We start from the raw sequence: 22,612 nt of genomic DNA, 5'->3' as shown, positions 1-22,612 counted from the left end.
GAACCAGAGGGGCTGCTGCACGCACAGGTAGGGCAGCCCCGCCCGCGTATGTGCAAAGCCAGTGGGTAGTGTGGGAGCACGCAGGGCTGCTCCGCCTGTAGAAAGTGGGGAGCGTGTGGGGGGCTGCAGCACGTCATACCCTCAGGGCGGCCCCGCTCGGACCTAATTTGGACAACAAACAATTAAAGAGAAAATCAAACAGAAAACCCCAAAATGCAGGGACACCAGAAAGCTCCACGTGTACCAGAAGGGCAGGGAAGGCCACACGCTCAGGCCGCCTGTCCCCTCCGCTCCGCCGCGGACAGCCAGGATGGACGCCGCGCTCCGCCCGCACCGCCCCTCCCCCCCATGGCCAGGTAAACAACGTGTGTTTGAATTTAAATGCCAATTAGCTTTACACAGACTTCTGTAGATATGGGTAGATATACATGAACCTCATGATAACCACACCCTACAAAAACTTACAAGAAAAACACAAAAAGAAAGAGAAAGGAACCCAAGGAAATCACTAAAGAAAACCAGCAAATCAAAAGAGAGCAAGAGAATAAGGAACAGAAAAGACCAACAAAAACAACTAAAAAACGATGAACAAAATGGCAATCAGTAAGTACTTTAATTGCAGATGAACTAAATGTTCCAATGAAAGACAAGGTGGCTTAAAGCAGCGGTCGCCAACTTTTCGGACCTCACGGACCACTGTGGTCCACAGACACCGGTTGGTGAGCGCTGGCTTAAAGAATAAACAGTAAGATCCACCTGTACGTTACCTCACGGAGACTCAAGTGAGATAGAAAGACACACAGACAGAAGGTGAAGGGATGGAACAAAAGTTTTATGCAGATAGAAACAAAGAGCAAGCTGTGGCAGCAACACTCAGACAAAACAGAGAATGTGAAGAGTCCAAGGACATTACATGATGATGAAGGCCCCAGGCAAGCAGAGGCTGTCACTACATACACTGCGCCCACAGAGGAGCGCCAAAGCACAGGAAGCAGTATTAATGGACACATAGGCAGGAGGGAACAGTTAGTACCACACCCGCTGGGGACCTCAGCACCTTATTCCCACAATGCACAGATCACCCACAAAAGGCAGTTCCAATTGTAAGGACACAATGGCTGCAATGTCCTTTTCAAGCAGATCACATAACTAACACTTACAGAACATTTCACCCCCAATCTAGAGGTACACATTTTTCTCACATGCATATGGACAAACCACATTAGGGCATTAAACAAGCCTCAAAGAATTAAAGATTGAATTTATTTTTATTTTATTTTTTACATATATCTTTTTGATTTTTTACAGAGGAAGAGAGAGGGATAGAGAGTCAGAAACATCGATGAGAGAGAAACATCAATCAGCTGTCTCTTGCACACCCTCTACTGGGGTTGTGACCACAACCAAGGTACATGCCCTTGACCGGAATTGAACCTGGGACCTTTCAGTCCGTAGGCCGACGCTCTATCAACTGAGCCAAACCGGTTTCGGCAGATTGAATTTATAACAAGTGTATTATCTGCCCACAATGGCATAAAAATAGAAATTAACTACAGCCAGAAAATTAAAAACAACACACAAACATGTGGAGACAAAATAACATGCTACTACATAGCCCATGGATCAGAGAAAATCAAACAGAAAATCCAAAAATACCTGGAAACAAAAAAAAATACAAATTTCCAAATTTTATGGGATGCAGAAAAAAACCACCACCACCACCACCACCAAAAAACAGTTCTAAGAGGGAAGAGACATGTCTTCAAAGACACAGAGATGGCCAACTTGCTTAACATTGGTATTCATTAGGGAAACGTATGCAAAGCCAGGCGGCCACCTCCCACCTGCGGAAGGCTCGGAGCAAAGCCAATGCAGTGAGTGCGGCGAGGTGGGTAGAGAAGGCCCGGTGGGCACTGCTGGCTGAAGGGTGAACTGGCGTGACCCTATGGGAAACCATCTGCCTCTGGACCCAGCAATTCCCCTTCCAGGTTTTATTAGAGGGAAATGAAAAACACCAATTTTCAAGATCCCTGCACCCCCAGGCCCCCTGCTGCCACAGCGCCTCCTGAGAGGCAGAGCCGGCGGGGAGCTGGGCGCTGTGCGCTCTGCGTGGCCGCCAGCACCAGGGCTGCCGGGGTCCTTGCCGGCTGCCCTCCTCTGGCCAGATGACCTTGTTGGTGTGCTCTTTACCAGCCCATGCCATGCAACTGTCATGGCATTTAGTTAAACTATTTTCAAAAAATGTTAATTGCAGCATTATCTCAAATAGCCAAGATGGAAGTAACTTAGGTATCCAAGTTGAATGAGTAAGGAAGATGGGGTACATATATATAATGGAGTATTACTCAGAAATAAAAAGAATGAAATCCTATTTGCGACAACATAAATGGATCTGAAGGGTACTATGCTAAGTGAAATAAATCAGAGAAAGACAAATACTGAGTAATTTAGTTATATGTAGCATAAAAAAACAAACAAAAAACCCCAAAAAGACTTACAGAAGCAAATGGTGGCTGCCAGAGCTGAAGGCTGAGGCTGGAGGGGAAGGGGAAGGGGTGCAGTAAAGAATACAGGAGAGCACACTGTAAGCTACACAAACTCCAACCGTCGTTTTAGACCGAAAACTACTAGAGGGGAATCTTGGTTCTCAAATCTAGTTTGTTTCAGAAGGCAATTCAAGAAGTGATTTGTACAAAAACCGTATCATTACTTCCTTTTGGAATTAATTTAAATCTAGTGAATCTGTTCCCAAACCCCCCAACAATCCTGTTTTAACCTTTCTCATAGACAGCACAGCCTCAGCTCTGTTGTTGTTCACTGTTCATTTTGCTGCTATTGCTAACTTCTTGTGTGAATTAATAATAAGCTGCAGCAACCAAGTCAGAAAAAGGAAACGCAGCAAAATATTCACGGCACAACTTCCTGAGATGTTACTGTGAGGGTCAGTGGTGAACTGAATCACACGGTACTCTCTCCTTTGCTGGCTGCCTGAGAGAAGTGTGGCTGATCCTACAGGTATCAGTATGAAAGCGGTGTTAGGTTGAGAAAACCCAAGTTCTGCTCACAACTGAAACATTTTTTTTCTTTTTCTTTAAAAAAAAAATATATATTTTATTGATTTTTTATAGAGAGGAAGGGAGAGGGAGAGTTAGAAACGTCGATGAGAGAAAAACATCAACCAGCTGCCTCTTGCACACCCCCAATTGGGGATGTGCCCGCAACCAATGTACATGCCCTTGACCGGAATCAAACCTGGGACCAATGAGCCAAACCGGTTTTGGCTGAAACATTTTTTCTGTGAACAACTTGGTAGAGAACCGAACTGTTCAAGATGGGAGATAACTGGGATCCGAGGTTTGATCATGTAAGATTGTATGCCAACTGTACTAACAAAGAGTGCCAGGAGATCCAAACTCAGAAAGGCTGTGCGGTTCCCCACGGCACAGACAAACTCCTGTCCCGCATCCAAGCTACACACGTGAAGGTCAGCGTGTTCCCAACACCCCTGAATCACTTTAAGAAAGAAAGCATTCGAATTCTCCATATTTCTAATGTTTTGAATTACAGCATACTAAGTAAATATTAGTTTCACTATTTTTTTCATTTCCTATCTATTATAACTGACAGTTGTTAATATTTTCACAAATGTTTTTAAAGCTCACATAATTTTATTTGCCTCCCTGATTAAGATCACTTTGCAGTTTATTTTAACATTCCTGCATCAGTGTGCAAAGTCATGGCCCGGAGAACTCTTCTATCAAAGCCTGGCCCCGCTCTCGCCTCTGCCGCCCCGAAGCACAGGGAGCCCCAGGGAGCGCGGCTTCTCCTCCAGCTCCGCAGCCTCTGGGAGGAGCCGTTCCGCACCCCGCCCCTCTGCCTCCGTCACTGCACAGGCACATCACGCTTTCCTTATGGTTTCTTTACACAGGTTAGAAACAATGATAGCCACTCTTATGAAATCCCAGATTCTAAAATGACCTTTGGCACATACGAGGCATTCATAATTATTTTGAATGAAGTAGATCTAAAAATATTAACATGGTAAGCTATTAGTGATAAGTATAAAAAAGTAAGATACAGAAAAATCAATCATAAGATCTTGTTTTTGAGGAAGGATCTGTCAATCTATCTATATGTTTATGTAGAAAAAGACATGGAAAGATACTTAACAAAACTATAACCAATCAATAATATTCTGGGGAATGGTGGGTGAAGAATAGAACAATGATTTTCACTTTATACTTTAAATGCTGTTATATTGTCTCATTTTTACCCAAAATAATTTCACTTCTGAAACTAAGATGACAAAAAGTAAAGAAAAAAGCATGAACGAACTATTGTCATGCCATTATGACAGCAGAAATAACTTGGTGTTACCATGACACAGGTTCTAAGTACTTTTAATGAGTCATTTTATTTAAAAAGTTAAGTACTGCCCTGGTTCAATTCTATTCAAGGGCACATGCCTAGGTTGCAGGCTTGATGCCTAGTAGGAGGTGTGCAGGAGGCCGCCGATCAATGATAATCTCTCATCATTGACATTTTTATCTTTTTCTCTCTCTTTCCCTTCCTCTCTGAAATAAATAAAAATATATTTTAAAAAACTCATTAAAAAATAAAAAGATAAGTACCCGATGAAGTGAAGCAAATGAGAGTTAGAGAGGTTGAAAACCGTGTGCGGCCATACAGCCAGTAACAGCACATAATGACAACAAGCAGATGGTGTGAAACCTGTCACATGTGTGGCACTCTGCTTCCGCATGGCGTGCTGTTGGAGCCGAGTGGAAACAGTGAGGCGCTCACCCTGTGGGCCTAGGGGACCCGGATGTGCTCCGCACGGAGCCCTCCACTCGAGGACTGGCTACTTCCGGAGGCTGAGGAGGAATGAGGGTTTTCCGAACTGCAATTCTGAAAGAGACAAACCCGAAAACTGAAGGAAGTACCAGGCATATGTACAGCAAATAAAAGCACTGCACTGGCTAAGTATTTTTCATGGATTTTAAAAAATTTTGTCAATATAATATAGGCATAATATTACAAGAACAGTCAAATAGTATTACAAGACAACACACAGTCGAAACCGGTTTGGCTCAGTGGATAGAGCGTCGGCCTGCGGACTGAAAGGTCCCAGGTTCGATTCCGGTTAAGGGCATTTATCTTGGTTGCAGGAACATCCCCAGTAGGGAGTGTGCAAGAGGCAGCTGATTGATGATTCTCTTTCATCGATGTTTCTAACTCTCTATCTCTCTCCCTTCCTCTCTGTAAAAAATCAACTAAAAAAACAAAAAACAAAAAAACAACACATAGCAGGCCCCTGCGCTGTCCTCCCCACTGCTCTGGGAAGCAGATGCTGTGACTCCTCTGGCTGTTTTCTAGCACGCCTTACCTCCTTTTCTACTTCACACTAACATCTGAATCCATGGTAAGGATTTACGATCATTACTGTGTCGGTGTATCTGTGCTGACCTAGCCAGTTCCTGGCAGCCAAGTCAGACACATGGATCAAGGTGGTCAAAGACCAGTGCTGCTCAGACTGAGAACTAATGCTGGATTTCACAAGGGAGAAGTCCGGAAGGAGCTCGACACGTACAGGCTCGCAGAGTGGGAGCAAATGTTAGACAAGAGTGGGTCTGAGAGAAGGGCTCCAGCCAGAATGTCCTGTTACAACGCCTGATAACCATCCAGACCCTGGTCCTCAAGACGGCTGACACCCACCCCACACGCACCCTGTCTCCTGGGAGCGGTGTACGCAGGGACCCACACAGCTGGTGAGGGTACAAGTGGACAGAAACACGTGGGAACACTCCTGGCATGATCATAGAGGTGAACACAAGCACAGCCTTCAGCCCAATCAGACCAGTGTGTGGTGACACCAGTCCCGGAGGGTTACTGCTCTCCTGGGCCCACTCACCCATCTGCGGCAGGCTTCTTCCGAAGGATGCTCGGCCGGGGGGAGGAGCCCTGGGCGGGTGCGCTGGTGCTGGAGCTCTGGCTGTGGGTCTGCACCACGGTGGTTGCTGCCGGAGTAGCACTGAATGGGCTGCTAATAGGGTTGGCTACAATTGTGGCTCCATCTGCCAGCACCATTGCTGAGAGACAGGCAAGGGCGGGCAGACAAGAACAATGAGGAGAGGGAAATGAAAGAAACATTACTAAAGTCTCACATAGACAACGAGAAACAATCAGATTGCCAGACTCCGAGTCTCCATGTTCTGACTGACCAAATTCAAGACGATAAGAAACAGGAACATCATGTTCATGCGCCCAAAAGCAGAAGGCAAGTAGGAGGTTACTCATCTAGTGGGGCATGATCAATAACCATTTTTCACTGGTCTATAATCATAATTATTAATAAACGAGAAAGATACATAACTGTATATTTCAGGAAATCTTCCAGTTTTGGTAAAATACAACCACTTTCAATCCTAAAAATGGTGCCAACATTCCAGTCTATCCTAATTTTACTGCGTTACATAATCTCTTCTAAAAAATCCTATAAGGAATGAGAGTCCTCCGATTACAAGGTGAATTGTTCTCTCAGCTTAGAACTCTTTCCATGGAGTGCTCCTTACCCTGTGCAAACAGCTGTAAGGCTGTTTATGCATTTCTAAGGCCACAATGACCCTGACAGATAAGTTCTAAGCATCTCTTGTTACAAAGTGAAAATGAAAGCTTAGAGAAATTATGAGACCACAAGCCAGCAAGTGGCAGATTCAGAATTTAAGCCCAGTGTCTCCCTTTTCTCCACACCAAGTTTCATGCCAAACATTAAAATTACCTGACGTTTTTCCTTCGGGTGGAGCCTGCTGAGTACCCACTGATGCAGGCTGAAGCCCTTGGGTGCTGATTGGGGTTGCTGAGTGAATTCCCTGTGTACCAATTGGTGCCGGCTGTATTCCTGGGGTCCCAATGGGGGCTGGCTGTATCCCCTGTGTACTGATGGGTGCAGGCTGGATCCCTTGAATATGCCGAGCATGAGATGCATCCACTGCCATCAACTGCATGGGGTTGAGGTGAACTGTAGATGCCACCCCAACACCAGTCGGAGCTGTTATGGCAGAGTTAGGAGCCTGAGCTGAAACTGAAAAGGATGCAGATACTGACTACAATGGCAGCTTTGATTAGACACAGTCCACATAAGAAGAAAAACACTAAAATGAAAAACAGAATTTTTCTACTGCACAAGATCTAAATTCTCATAAAACGAAACAACAAGAAAAACAGCCCGGCCAGTATGGTTCAGTGGTTGAGCTTTGACTTATGAACTAGGAGGTCACAGTTTGATTCCTAGTCAGGGCATATGTGGGATTTTGGGCTGTCTCCAGTGAGGGGTGTGCAGGAGGCAGCTGATGAATGATTCTCTCTCATCACTGATGTTTCTTTCTCTCCCTCTCCCTTCCTCTCTGAAAAACAAACAAACAAAAGAAACACACAAAAAAACCACAAAACTACAGCCACAGCCGGTGTTGCTTAGAGGTTAGAGTGTCTGGTTCGATTTCCAGTCAAGGGCACATACCTGGCAGATTCGATCCCAACTAGGCCCCAGTCAGGGCCCATGTGGGAGGCAACTAAATGGATGTCTCTCTCACATGGATGTTTCTCTTTCCCCTCTCCCTCCCTTCCACTCTAATAATCAATGAAAAATATCCTTGAGTGAGGATTAACAAACAAATAAAAATAAAAATCACTACACGAAACTATATATGAACACGTGAAGTGCCAAGCCTGTTTTGTCTTCCTTTCCGTTTAGCCGGTAATATCTGATTTTACCGATGTGCTGGTGGCCAGAGGCCTGGGTGAGACTGTGCTAAGGCTGCGTGCGTATCTGCAGATACGTTTCTTGTACGAAGTTATCTCAACCTGTACTCCGTGTTCTCTTAGAAATGCTTTCTCTTCAGTCAGTGGCCTGTGGTTTGCATTCCAGTGCACTTTAAACCATTTTTCTTTCCCCGTAACAGTGACAATGTCAGAAGAAGCGTGTGAAAGCGATTCAAGTGAAATCAGTTTTCTTAACATACGCCGTAGAGTTGTTCTTTTCTCGTCATCATAGGATGAGGATTTTGAAGAATGGCATGATCTAAGAGGTAATCTACCAAGGATATAACCAAGGATCATGCTTTTCACCTGCCTGCCTGCCTTTAGGATTGAAGACTTGAATATAGTTATGTGTAACAGTAGAGGATTCTTATGAACTGTTTGTGCCTAATGAATTGTTTGAGGACATTGCCAAACGAATGTATATGCGCCACAAAAACTAGGGGTTGAAAACTCACAGCATTTGTGTAGGTGGACTGTGACCAACAGAATTGAAAAGAAAAGATGTTTTGGTTTATTCTATGGATTGGACTCATTATTCTACCATCTTTATGCTTATATTGGTCCCGTGATCCTGCATATATGCAAACTTCCCCCGGGGGGGGGGGGGGAAGGTCAAGAAGTAGATTTGAAATCTTATTATGAATGCTGATTTTCCAGACAATAGGGAGACAGATGTTTCCAATCGTTTACGCAAAATACAATTAATAGATAACATGGGAATAAATTTTAAAAAATATTATGATTATCTGAAGCTATATGTATCAATGAATCTTTGATACCATTTTGTGGCTGCATAATATTTAGGTAATACTTAAAACAAAAACACCACCAGTATGGTCTTCAATTATTTAAGTTGGGCTGCAGATCTGGGTACACGTATGCTTTCCGTGTATATGCAGGGAAAAGTTTAGAAAAAGAAAATAAAACAACAACTAATGTTGTTCTGTCTCTTTGTAGAGATGTATTCAGTAAGGGACAGACATTATACACAGACAACTGGTACATGAGTTTAGATTTAGCACATAAATTACTCGGTAATAATACTCATTTAGGAGGAACATTACGCTCAAATCAACAGGGAAATCCTCATGAAGTAACGTCAAAGAAGTTAAAATGGGGAGAAATTATAGCAAAAGAGAACAAAAAAGGAATAACCATTTTAAAATGGAAAAATAAGCCGGACATCTTTTTTCTTTCAACAAAACATACATCAGAGATGGTGAATGTTGAAAATAGATCAAGTCACTACTTGAAACCAAAAATTGTAGTGGATTATAATGCAGGAAAAGCAGCAGTTGATATATCTGATCAAGTGAGTGCCTATAATAACCTGTTACGAAAACCAATTAAATTGTATAAAAAGCTAGCCTCTAAGCTCCTACTAAATACTGTTCTCAATGCTCATATTTTATTTTAAAATATTAGCAAGAAGAATATGAGTATCACAGAACTTTGGAAGAAATTAGCTGTCCATCTAACAAATTGTCAGGATGAAGAAATACCAAGTAGCAGTACTGTAAATATACCTCAAATATCTCATCACTAACTGCAACAAAAAACTGGAAGAGTGTCTACAGTCCGAAGACATTGTAAGAAATGCTATGAAGATAATGCAGCATGATTTGGGCAAGATATTGCCAGAAAGTTGACAAGTTATAACATTCTGTGAAAACTGCACAGGACAAGTATTTTTGTGTACACCGTGTTTTAATAATATTTATTAAAAAAATTTTGGTAACAATATTAAGGTTCATTCTTTTATGATCTCCAAATTACTTAAAATTAATAGAAAAATATAATTTTTAAATTGTATATCGTCGGGCACCAGTGAAGGAAAAGTATACTGCCTGTGACGGACACTGTCCGGACGGAGAGCCTAGTGCGTCACCAGTGACTGATGTGGCGCTTAGCGTGCTAAGGGGTTCTTCTCCACTCACCTACCCATTTGATAGGATTTCTTTGCAGACTACTAGAAATTGCATTTAAAAAGGCAAAAAAGCACTCTATTAAATTCCAAATGTGAGCCAGGCAATTGTGCTAAATAAGTAACCTAAAACTTCTCAGATACACTCATAGCTCCCAAGTTAAGAATTTTTGTTTTAATTTATAGAATCACTCTATAGGCATTTCTGAAATACAGCAGTTATGAATTTTAAATTCCATATACTTATTAAAAAGAGACAACAAGCAAGGTTCCTTTTTCCTATCAGGCAAGCACATTATCACAAACTCAAAACAACAAAACTGAAAATAAAAGCACTCCCAGCAAGCAACAAAAAAAGAACTTGCTCACTACTTGTGGAAAGAAAACAAATACAAGTTACCAAAAAAATCCACAAGACATCCACACCCTTAGTGTCTGCTGACAGGTGAGTAGATGAAGGAAATAGGAAACACACACACACACACACACACACACACACACACACACACACGGATACTGCTCAGCCACAGAGAGGAATGGAGTCTGCCATCTGCAACATGGACAGACCTTGTGGTATTATGCTGAGTGAGTAATCCAGGAAGAGACAGATACTGTCTGAACTTATCTATATGTGGCATCTGAGAAAAAACAAACATACTGGTTCACCAATTTCAGACACAGACAACAGATTAAAACTGGTGCAGAGGCGAGGCTGGGGGAAGCAGGAGGGCTGGAAGGGTAGGTAAAAATGGATGAAGGGGTTAAAAGGTACAAACGTTCAGTTATAAAATAAGTAACATGCAGCACGGTGACTGAACTGCATATTTAAAAGCTGCTATGACATTATTTAAAAGTTACTGCCCAGCTGGCATAGCTCAGCAGCTGAGTGCTGACTTATGAACCTGGAGGTCACAGTTTGATTCCTGGTCAGGGCACATGCCCAGGTTGCGGGCTCGATCCTATGTGGGGAGTGCAGGAGGCAGCCACTCAATGATTATCTCTCATCATCGATGCTTCTCTCTCTCTCTCTCTTTTCCTCTCTGAAATCAACAAAAATATATTTTAAAAAGTTATCAAAGAAATTATCAAATCATTATATTGTACACCTGACACTGTCATATGTCAATTGCATCCCAATTTAAAAAACAGATATAATTAAAAGTTTTATAAACCAGAGGAAAAAAAAGATAAAGGTTTTTATTATGATCAAGAAAAGTATAGTGAAAGTTAGTACACAGGTGAATTTACAGCCACTGCTACATGTCATTCTTCCCTGCTGCCACAGTAAGTAACCCTCAGAGCATAATTGTGTCCCTGAGAAGTGATCTTTGTTGTCTCTGTTCAGGGAAGCTGGGCCATCTGCCTGCAGAGCATGCAATTCCCCTCAAGGTCAGTCACTGTGCTCAGCCAATACTGAACCACCTGCTACAAGCACGAAGTCTATACTTTATTCATGGACAGAAATATCCTTTTCTGTGGTTGCACCATGCCTCTTTCCTCTCCATTCTGAGCGATGCTTTCCAAATATTACTTCCCATAGGAAGATCATTCCTGACTTCCAGCCCTACCTTCTCATAGAAATCACGTCTCACACCTCAGAAGCAGCATGGGTTTGCTCAAGCCTCTCTTCTGGGACTCCGTACTTGGTCTATTATAGTATCTCTTCATATCCTATCTCCTTATTAGACTCTAAGCTTGTTGAAAGCAAGATCTGTTTAAGAGTCGGCTTTATGTAGGTCTGTGGATTAAAGGGCCCCGGGTTAAGGGCACATGCCCAGGTTGTAGGCTCGATTCTGAGCAGAGGGAGTGCAGGAGGCAGCTGATCAATGATTCTCTCTCATCATTTATATTTCTACCTCTCTCCCTCGCCCTTCCTCTCTGAAATCAATAAAAATATTAATACATAAATACTTTAAAAATAATAAATCTTTATTGTTCAGATTATTACAGGTGTTTTTCTTCCCCCCACTCACCCATATCTCCCCTCCACCTGATTCCCAACTCCACTCCACGCCCTTACCCCCGCCTTTATCTTCATCCACAGGTGTAAGATTTTTGTCCAATCACTTCTCAAACCCCTCAGACCCTCTGCCCCCTGAGATTTGTTAGTCCAATTAGTTTTTATGTACCTGATTCTATTATATTCACCAGTCCATTTTGTTCTTCAGATTTTTGATTCACTTGATTCTTAAGAGTCTCATGCTCTACCGACTGAGCTAGCCGGGCACTTCCTCACTTGATTTTTAGATTCACTTGTTGGTAGGTATGTATTTGATGTCTTTTTGTTGTTCATAATTTTTACCTTTGCTTTTCTTCTTCTTCTTCCTCTTCTTAAAGACTACCATTCAGCATTTCATGTAATCCTGGTTTGGTGTTGATGAACTCCTTTAACTTTTTCTTATCTATGAAACTCTTTATCTGACCTTCAATTCTGAATGATAGCTTTGCTGGGTAGAGTAATCTTGGTTGTAGGTTCTTGTTGTTCATCATTTTGAATATTTCTTGCCATTCCCATCTGGCCTGCATAGTTTCTGTTGAGAAATCAACTGACAGTCCTATGGGTGCTCCCTTGTAGGTAATTACCCTGTTTCCCCGAAAATAAGACAGTGTCTTATATTAATTTTTGTTCCCAAAGATGCGCTAGATCTTATTTTCAGGGGATGTCTTATTTTTCCATGAAGAAGAATACAGTACACATTTACTGTTAAATGAAAATAAAGGAAATTTATTACCTGTATACAGTACGGTAGTACGGTAGTTGTCAACACAAACCAAACTGTGAATCCTACAATATCAAGAATTTACTCATTTATTCAATGACAATCATGCCATCATCTTCTGGAACATTATAACAATCCAAATCCTGAATTTCCTGGTGAATTTCTTGTGACTCCATTTCTTTTAGAATTAGTGGACCAAATCTCTCATGTTTAGCAATAGCATTCTGAGACAGAGCCTAGGGGGGCCTTATTTTCAGGGGGATGCCTTATATTTCACTCAGAAGGAAACCTGTAAGTAGGTCTTATTTTCGGAGGATGTCTTATTTTCGGGGAAACACAGTAGCTATTTTTCTCTTTTTGCTTGTAAGATCCTTTCTTTGTCTTTTGCCCTTGGCATTTTAATTATGATGTGTCTTGGTGTGGTCCTCTTTGGATTCCTCTTGTTTGGGGTTCTGGGCGCTTCCTGAACTTGTAGGTCTATTTCTTTCACCAGGTAGGGAAAGTTTTCTGTCATTATTTCTTCCAATAGGTCTTCAATATCCTGCTCGCTCTCTTCTTCTGGCACCCCAAAAATCCAGATGTTGGTACGCTTTAAGCCGTCCTGGAGGTTCCTTACACTATCCTCACTTTTGGATTCTTCTTTCTTTCTGCCTGTCTGGTTGGGTGATTTTTTTCTTCCTTATATTCCAGATCTTTGGTTTGATTCTTGGGGCATGTTTATCCATAGTTGAGTTTCTGTATATTCTTTATTTCAGAGATTGTATGCCTAATTTCTGACTGGTACTTTTCCATTTTTTTTGGTCTTGAAGGTCTCACAAAGCTTTTGGGAGGTCTCATCAAGTTTCTCAAAGGTTTTTAGAAGATTCTTTATATATATATATATTATTGATTTCTTAAAGAGAGGAAAGGAAGCATAGAGAGAAATATCCATCAGCTACCTCCTGCACACTCCCCATTGGGAATGTTAGAAGATTCTTGAGTAACCTTATAAATGTGATTGTGAACTCTGTGTCGATCAGTTTACTTTCCTCCATCTCTCCCATTCATGTCATACTTCTGTGTCTCCTCATTTTGGCTGCCTCCCAGTGTTGATGGAGTGGCTTTGTGTGGTCGGTGACCTATAGGGGCCAGTAGCTCAGCTTCCCCAATCACCGGAGGTGGTCGCTTTTGCTATATCCCTTTGTGGGCTGAGTGCAAAGTCTTGGTGTAATTAAGCCTTGATTGCTGTTGGTACTCTGGGAGGAACTGACCTCCAGGTCAGTTGTCTGTGAGGACCCGCTGTGTATAAAAGAAGAACTGCTGCGCTGGAGACACGCTTTGTTTCAGTGGGGCTTTGGTGCTCACTGAGTCTGTCTCCCGAATGTGTCACTTATGGGTGTGAGGGGTTGAAGATGAGCACTAGAAACACTGGCTTCTGGATATCCAATGGGGTTCAGTTCAGCTACTGTCTGAGGCCACCCTACAGGAACTACAGTGAGAACCAGTCTTCTCCTCCCTGCTTGGAGCTTGGAGGCTTTGGAGCTATCTGCACCAGGTTGCAAGTTTGCTAGGTTAAACTACCACAGAGAAGGCCATTCATATGCAAAAGCCACTGCTTGGAGCTTGGGTGAGTTTGTAGACTGTGCAGGGCAGAATCTCAGAGCGTCACTAAGCTGGGGCGTGGCAAACAGCACTGGCTGCCCGCATCTGCCTCTCTGACCGCATCTCCGCATCTCCCCGGGTCTCACGCCCCAGCACAGCAACAATTATTCTTGCGTACAGCTCTGCAAGCAAGCCACCCTCACTTTCCGACTTGATGGCAGACAGTCTAGCTTCTCTCCAGAAACTGGATTTCAGAGAGATTGGGAGCTTGTCTCTCTTCGGATTGAAGAAAGCAACGCCCTCCACCAGCCGGGATCCGCCGCCTGCCCATATTGTGTCTGCGCCCCCCTACCTCAGTTTTTTAGCGCTGTGCCCTGATTGCTCCTCTTTATCTTCCGGTCTAGTTGGAGAGGTTCCTTTCAGCCAGCCTTCCCATGGTTCTGGGTGACAGACGTTTTGTCTTAGTTGCAGTTTTGAAATTGTTGTGCACGGCAACAGTTTAGGTGTGTTTACCTAAGCCGCCATCTCGGCCTCCTCTCGGCACATCTTGTCAGTTGGCCAGTATCAGAGAAATACATACTGCTCACACGCTACCTTCTGCAGAAAGGCAAAACAACTGCACTGTGAGCGAAAGCCAAGGGGGTAGAAGAAGGTAAGTGCTGCCACTGAGAAAAAGACTTAAGACTTTTCAGCAATAAGCATAGTACTTCTGGCAGCAATCAAGCATTACTTTATCTCTGTAAGATTGTTAATAAAGAACATGGTTATGAATGTCCTTTAAAAATACATTAATTTGATGAACAACAACAAAATGACAGAATATTCAGAAGAATTCAGCTACTTTTCCACATTAGAGATAAAAATTAGATTAAAACTTGTATTAAAAATAAAACAAACCAATATATAAAAACAATGCAGAGATGAAGAAGCCTTTTTGTGTGTGTGTGTGTGTGTTTTTCTTAAAATATATTTTTATTGATTTCAGAGAGGAAGGGAGAGAGACAGAAACATCAGTGATGAGAGAGAATCATTGATGGGCTGCCTCATGTATGCCTCACACTGGGGATCAAGCCCACAACCTGGGCATGTGCCCTTGACTGGAATTGAACCCGGGACCACCCCATCCAAAGGATGATGCTCCATCCACTAAGCCAAACCAGCCAGAGCACGAGCCTGTTTTTAAAGTGATTTAAATATGCCGAAACCGGTTTGGCTCAGTGGTAGAGCGTCGGTTTGTGGACTGAAAGGTCCCAGGTTCAATTCCGGTCAAGGGCATGTACGTTGGTTGCGGGCACATCCCCAGTGGGGGGTATGCAGGAGGCAGCTGGTCGATGTTTCTCTCTCATCGACGTTTCTAGCTCTCTATCTCTCTCCCTTCCTCTCTGCAAAAAATCAATAAAATATACTTAAAAAAAATAAATAAAGTGATTTAAATATGTTTTCAAAGTTTTAGACCAGCATTCCAATTGAAATAAAAATTTACTTAGCCCAATAAATAAAGTAATATAAAGTAAAAAGACACAGCCAGATTAGTATTAGTATATGTTTAAGATATTTTTGGATTATATACAAAATATTATCATTTCAAAATGTAATCACTATAAAATTTTTATTAAGTTATGTTACACTTGCTGAAACCAGTTTGGCTCCGTGGCAGAGCGTCGGTATGCGGACTGAAGGGTTCGATTCCAGTCAGGGGCATGTACATTGGTTGCAGGCACATCCCCAGTGGGGGGTGTGCAGGAGGCGGCTGGTGGATGTTTCTCTCTCATCAACGTTTCTAGCTCTCTATCCCTCTCTCCTCCTAAAAAATCAATAAAATATATTAAAAAAAAAAAAAAAAAGTTACGTTACACTTTATTTCCATAGTATGTCTTCAAATTTCAGGGCATATTTTGCTATTAAAGCACATTCTCAATTCAAATAAAATATTTATTAAAAATATTGGATTTGTCCCATTTGATCCAGTGATCCCACTTCTAGGAATTTGATCCAGTGATCCCATTGCTATGCTGCGGTAAAAAAGAAAGAATTCTTACTATTTGCAACAGCATGATGGAACTGGAGAGCATTATGCTGAGTGAAATAAGCCAGTAAGAGAAAGATACATTTCATTTATGGAATATAATCAACAACACAACTGATGAACAAAAACAGATCCAGAGACAGAGAAACATCGATCAGACTGTCAAACCTCAGGGGAAGGTAGGGGAAGGTGGGTGTAAGGGGGAGAGAACAACCAAAGGACTTGTATGCATGCATATAAGCTTAACCGATGGACACACACAACGGGGTGAGGGCATGAGTGGAGGTGGGGTGGGGGTAATGGAGGGATAAGGGCACATATGTATGTAACACTGTTTTTTTAAAATACTTCATTGATTTTTTACAGAGAGGATAGGAGAGGGAGAGAGAGTTAGAAACATCGATGAGAGACAGAGAAACATCGATCAGTTGCCTCCTGCACATTCCCTACTGGGGATGTGCCCGCAACCAAGGTACATGCCCTTGACCAGAACTGAACAGGGACCTTTCAGTCCGCAGGCCGACGCTCTATGCACTGAGACAAACCGGTTTCGGCTGTATGTAATATCTTAATCAATAAAGACATTTAAAAAAAAATTATGAGAACTAAATGTGAGTCATGATCCTAGAGTAGGTTCTGGACCAGGAAGGAAAAGGAGACACTGAAAAAGTTAGGATATTTGAATGAGGTGTTTTGGAATGAATTGAATGCTATTATTGTATCAATATTAATTATCTGGTTTTGGATGCTTGTATTAGTATTCTGTAGAAAAGTGTCTATGTGAATAAACTAAGGAAACAAAAAAATAAATAAAATAAAATAAACCCCCAAATATTGGATTTGTATTTTGATTCCATAAAATCTACATTTTGAAAAAGTAGTTTCATATGAGTTTTTCCCAACATGTTTGAAGTTTGTGTAGCTTTAATTAAGTTAAACAAAGAATTTCGTTCTTTGTTTGCACCGAGTCCCCCACCTCCCCTCTTCAAATCCTCAAGCCACCTGTGGCCCTGGCTGCAGGCCTCGTCTGAACAGCAGAAGGCAATGTCCACAACTAGACAGCCAGGCTCTCTCATGCCTAAAGTGAGCTGAGCCCCAAGGAACATATTATACCGACACTGATGTCTAAGAATTATTTTATAGATTAAAGCAAACACACTATTTAGAAGAAAGAATACTGGGTGTTGAACATAAGTGGACTAACGTGACAAACACAACAAACACCCCATGAAACAAAAGAAGCCCTGTAAGAGAGCAGTTTCACTCGTTTTAACGGCACTACCATTTTAAGGTGCAACAAAAATTATTAACATAATTGTCCTCAGGTGGGACAAAAATCATGCAAATATCACTAACAATACTAACAACTTTTTAAAGAAGAAAGAGATGGTAATTTAAAACATTAAAGCTTCACATGTTATGTGAACGTAGTTGAAATGAAGTTGAACGTAGAAGCTGGAGTAGTTAAACCCATACAAAATACTCAGTGATCAATTTTTATCTCACTGCTTGAAAAAATGAAAATGTTAAGTCATCTTCACAGTGGAAATCATACCTGGATACTGTCGGATGGTGGACACAGAACTGGTGATTGGGGTATATGTGTGTGCCGTCAGAGGGTATGCAGAAGGTGGGTATGTTGGCAAAAAGTACTGGAACTGGACTGGAACAGACGGTCTATGGATGGAACACAAATAATAATGAGCTAAAGCGGTCTATTGACTTACCTTCAAATGACCCTGTCCCTCAACCTTCTTCACACTCCCACTGCCATAGCAACACCCCACTGGGCTCTCACAATCAGATCAAAGGAAAGAGATCACAGAGTAATGTCTGTACACTGGAGGCCCGGTGCACAAACTCAAGCATGGTTCACTCCCTAGGCCTGGCTGATGTCAGGCCCCACTCTTGTTTGGGGCCGGGCTGGCTGGGGCCAACCTCCCACGGCTATTCCTCCCGGCCAGCTGGCCCCCTCACTGGCCCTGATCAGGGGGCCAGGCAACACCCAAGGTTCTTCCCCCTTGCCGGCTGGCCCCTCTGATAGGCCCAGATTGGGGAGAGAGCATTCAAACATCTCCTGAGGGCTCCCAGACTGTGAGAGGGTGCAGGCCAGGCTAAGTGTACCCTGAGTGCATGAATTTCGGGCACTGGGCCTCTAGTTCTATATAATAAAGAGGTAATATACAAATTGACCCTCCCACCTTACACAAGATGGCCACCCCCATGTGATCAAAGATAGCCACCACAAGATAGCTGGCAGGGGAGGGTAGTTGTGGGCAATCAGGCCAGCAGAGGAGGGTAGTTTGGGGCGACCAGGCCAGCAGGGGAGGGCAGTTGGGGGTAACTGGGCCAGCGGGGAGGGTAGCTGGGAGCAATTTGGCCAGCAGGGGAGCAGTTAGGCGTTGATCAGGGTGGCAGGGGAATGGTTAGGGGGTTATCAGGTTGGCAGGCAGGTAAGTGGTTAGGAGCCAGCAGTCCCAAATTGTGAGGGATGTCCCAGATCGGAGAGGATGCAGGCTGGGCTGAGACACCCCCATCCCTAGGTGCATGAATTTTGTGCACTGGGCCTCTAGTGGCCAAGTGTCCATCTGATTGGTAGCTATGACATGTAGTGACCACCGGGGGGGCAGATGCTCAATGCATACACTGCCAAGATGCAGTGATTTGGCAGCGGCAGTGAAGCACCCCGGAACCAGAGAAGAGGGAGCCCGATTCCTTGCGAGGCCAGGTGATTCCACCATTCGGCTGTGGGTTATTTTGTTGTGGGGGCCCTGTCGCCCGAATCTGGTTTACTGCTCACTTGCATTTGCGTTCCACACCCTGTACAACAGCAACTTTGCAGAGTGCCCTCTCGTACTTGGGGACCCCTTAGTGGATGTAGAGAGCTGGTTTCAGCCCAATCCCCGCAGGCCAGGCTGAGGGATCCCACCTGCTGGAAGGACCGTGGGAGGTTGGCTCCTGGGTGTGTCTGGCCTGTCTTGCCCAGTACCGCCCTGCTGGCCACCTTCTAATTAATTTCCTTTCAATGTGCAGGAATCCGTGCACTGGGTCACTAGTTACTATATAAAATTAAATACATCGTTATCAAATAAGCTTTACCACAGGAAAGTAGGAATGACTCAATATCAGAATTTCTATTTATGTTTTAAATCATTAAAAATGTAAAAGAATCATTGGAAACTTTGCAAAAGATATAAAAATGCTATTAAATTATCATTCAATACTCAATGTCTAAGAAAGCAGGACAGAAACAAAACTTTGTTCCTCAAACTAAAAACAATATCTACAAAAATTGATTATGAAATTTCAAAGACTTGCCATTTAGGTCAGGAACAAGACGAGGATGCTCACTATTTCTGTTATATTCAACATCACATAGGAAGCTTAGCCAACAAGAAAAACCTAAGTATATAAAATAGAAATGAAAAAAACTCCCTAATCCCTCAAAAATCTGCCCTTATTTGTAGATGAAATAAACATTTATGTAAGAAATCCAAAAGAACTTACAACCTTTCAGAGCTAACAGTCATGCTCAGCTGAAAGGATGGACACGGGACACAGAAAAAGCTACGAGCCTTCCTATGTACCATTATAGGTCAGGACAATTTAAAAGTGACCAGATGCTGCCCTGGCAGTTTAAAACTAAAAACCCAGCCCTAACTGGTCTGTCTCAGAGGATAGAATGTTGGCCTGCAGACTCAAGGGTCCCAGGTTCAATTCTGGTCAAATGGTTGTGGGCACATCCCCAGTGTGGTGTGTGCAGGAGGCACCTGATTGATGTTTCTTTCTCATTGACGTTTCTGGCTCTCTCTCCCTCTCCCTTCCTCTCTGCTGAAAATCAATAAAATATATTAAAATTTTTAAAAAGTGACTAGCTGCTGAAGTGACTTCCTATGCAAGTATGCAATGGGGGCGGGGACCGGGGGGAATTAGAGGTATAACCATGTGCTAAGTAAAGAATTTGTAAAGTGTTACATACTTCTTACTTTTGTCTGAAAAAGCCTAGAGAAAACGCCAACAAACAGCTAATGCCTGGTTTCTAAATGATGAAATGAAAGGAATCAGGCTCCTTGGAGAAATGGTGGACTCCAAGATGCTGACAAAGTTTAGGAGGGGCCTGGGGAATCATATTGTGGCAAGGGCTGGAATGACTAGGACATGGCAAAACCACAGGAACTAGTCCGAAGGGGCTCCCATGAACCAAGCCAGAGACAATTTGAGCATCAAAATAGATAGTATTGAGCCTGTAGTAATGAATAAAACCAAATCTATGAGCCTATGCTGATTCTAAAAAAAATGAAATACACAAAAATATAAATGGGGGGAAATGAGAAAATATCTATATATCAGAATGTCAACTGATAAATGTGAAAGCAACAATAGTTAGAAAGAGTCACTATTTTGCAACCATCATATTGCAACAACCCTCAACTGATTCAGCCAAGAATCATCAGTAAACAAACTACTTTGTGAAAGTGTACTGGGGGAAAGGATATTAATAGCCTCAAAGTATTTCCACATAGAATAGTTATAAAGAAGAAAAACACTACTTTATAGTAAGAAAATCTGGCAAACATCACATCTTCTCTAAGTAACTAATACGACAAAGAAAGAGCATGAGCTCTCTGATGTAATAGTAGTGAGAAGAACATATCAAACAATGGTATTCACTCCAAAAATGCATAGCTTGAATTTAACTATGAGGAAACAATCTGACAAGCCCATATTGAATATTCTACAAAAACTGGTCTATCCATATCTTTAAAAAATTTCAATGCATGAAAGAGGGCAGAAAGCTAAAAAATTGCTCCAGGGGTAAATATACTTTCAAGATTAAATAACAATGCCTTTGTTCTTCAGAGATGAAAATGGAAATATTTAGGGTCAGCAACCTTAACTCTCAAAATAAATCATACATAGAAACATAGAAAACAAAACAATGGATCCTAAGAGAATACCCATCAAAAGGAGAATGGTTGAATATAGACATTTTCTTAAAACTGCAAGAGAAATAACACAATGACCCTACTGGTGCATGACTCTGTGTACTAGGCCTCTAGTTTAAAAATAAGTACGTACACTGAGTGGCCAGATTATTATGATCTCTGAACACAAAATAATCTGGCCACTCACCAAAATGCTTTGTACCTATTTGTATCTCAAATGGGTACCAAAAGCATTCTAAACTTTTGTTGGAGATCAACCACCTATTGGCCTTGAGCAAAGGGGAAAACTGATCAGGTGCACCATTTATAGTATCTATGGTATCAAATAAATGGGGTACTCAAGAGAAGTACAGTGAGTGGCCAAATTATTATACATTCAGAGGTCATAATAATCTGGCCACTCAGTATAAATGCCTTATTTGTGGAACATTTTATATTATTGAAAATCAAAACAATTAGTGACACACTAAGCAGTGTAAATGGCAGGCTGTCTCCCACCTGTTGTCACTTCGAGTCTCCATGGCCACAGGATTCGGAGAGGCCCGATGTCCTGAAATAGGAATCAGGCTGCTCCTCTCCGTTGGGTAATCAGGCTGGATCCTAGGAGAAGTGTGTGTGATCTGCTGAGGCACCACCTTAGCTACAGAAAGGAAAACCAATGACATTATTGCTCGTATGCTTTCACTGTCAAGCCAAATCATTCTTGTAATAAAATCTTAATGCAAATAATAATAAGTCTAGATTTTTAGTTGTTCTTTTTAAAATACATCTTATTGATTTTTTTACAGAGAGGAAGGGAGATGAATAGAGTTAGAAACATGGATGAGAGAGAAATATCAATCAGCTGCCTCCTGCACACTCCCCACTGGGTATGTGCCTGAAATCAAAGTACATGTCCTTGACCGCAATCGAACCTGGGACCCTTGAGTCTGCAGGCCAATATTCTATCCTCTGAGACAAACCAGTTAGGGCTGGATTTTTAGTTTTAATCAAAATAAAAAATGAAAGATGAGTACACAAGGTTCAATAAAATTATTTCAATGTAATCTATAATAATAAAAGCATAATATGCTAATTAGACCGGACAGCCGAATGACCTTCCAGACAAAGCTGTGGCAGTGGGGGCCAAGGCAGAGACGGTTAGGGGCGATCAGGCAGGCAGGCGAGTGCTTAAGGGAGATGAGGCAGGTAGGCCAGCAGTCCAAAATTGAGAGAGGGATGTCCGACTGTATCTCCCGAGGGGTCCACGATTGTGAGAGGGTATAGGCCGGGCTGAGAGATCCCCCCCCAATGTACAAATTTTATGCATGGGGCCTCTAGTCATATATATAAAAGCCTAAGCAACTGTTACAACTGATCAACCAGATGGTAGCTATGATGTGCACTGACCAGCAGAGGGCAGACACTCAATGCAGGAGCTGTGCCCTGGTGGCCAGCATGCTCTCACAGCCAACTCCTATGGCCAGGCAACCTCCCACAATTTCTCCCCCTGGCCAGCTGGCCCCAATTGGGACTGGACAAGATGGCCCTGATCGCCAGCCAGGCAGAAGGACCTGACCCATGCAAAAATTCAGGCAATGGTAAACTAGTCCACTTA

At 42.5% G+C, this 22,612-nt stretch overlaps 1 protein-coding gene across 8 annotated transcripts in view; it reads right to left on the bottom strand.

Moving 5' to 3' along the window:
- SAP130 (Sin3A associated protein 130) overlaps positions 1 to 22,612 on the bottom strand; it is a 93,844-nt gene that overhangs the window by 27,697 nt on the left and 43,535 nt on the right. For 5 of the 8 annotated variants that reach the window (XM_036420323.2, XM_036420321.2, XM_036420325.2 and 2 more), the window contains 5 exons: positions 21,514 to 21,655; positions 17,625 to 17,746; positions 6,779 to 7,081; positions 5,912 to 6,089; positions 4,804 to 4,908 (listed from right to left, as the gene is read on the bottom strand). In XM_036420323.2, the coding sequence (XP_036276216.1) occupies positions 4,804 to 4,908; positions 5,912 to 6,089; positions 6,779 to 7,081; positions 17,625 to 17,746; positions 21,514 to 21,655 (850 nt within the window). The remainder of the gene's footprint in view (positions 1 to 4,803; positions 4,909 to 5,911; positions 6,090 to 6,778; positions 7,082 to 17,624; positions 17,747 to 21,513; positions 21,656 to 22,612) is intronic. The other 3 variants (XM_045575108.1, XM_045575110.1, XM_045575109.1) reach the window with 2 other exon arrangements.

This window comes from Pipistrellus kuhlii, unplaced genomic scaffold (assembly GCF_014108245.1).
Source record: "Pipistrellus kuhlii isolate mPipKuh1 unplaced genomic scaffold, mPipKuh1.p scaffold_m20_p_66, whole genome shotgun sequence".
Taxonomy (NCBI): domain Eukaryota; kingdom Metazoa; phylum Chordata; class Mammalia; order Chiroptera; family Vespertilionidae; genus Pipistrellus; species Pipistrellus kuhlii.
The sequence above is the reverse complement of the archived record's forward strand: the minus strand, read 5'-3'. Positions and strand labels throughout refer to the sequence as shown.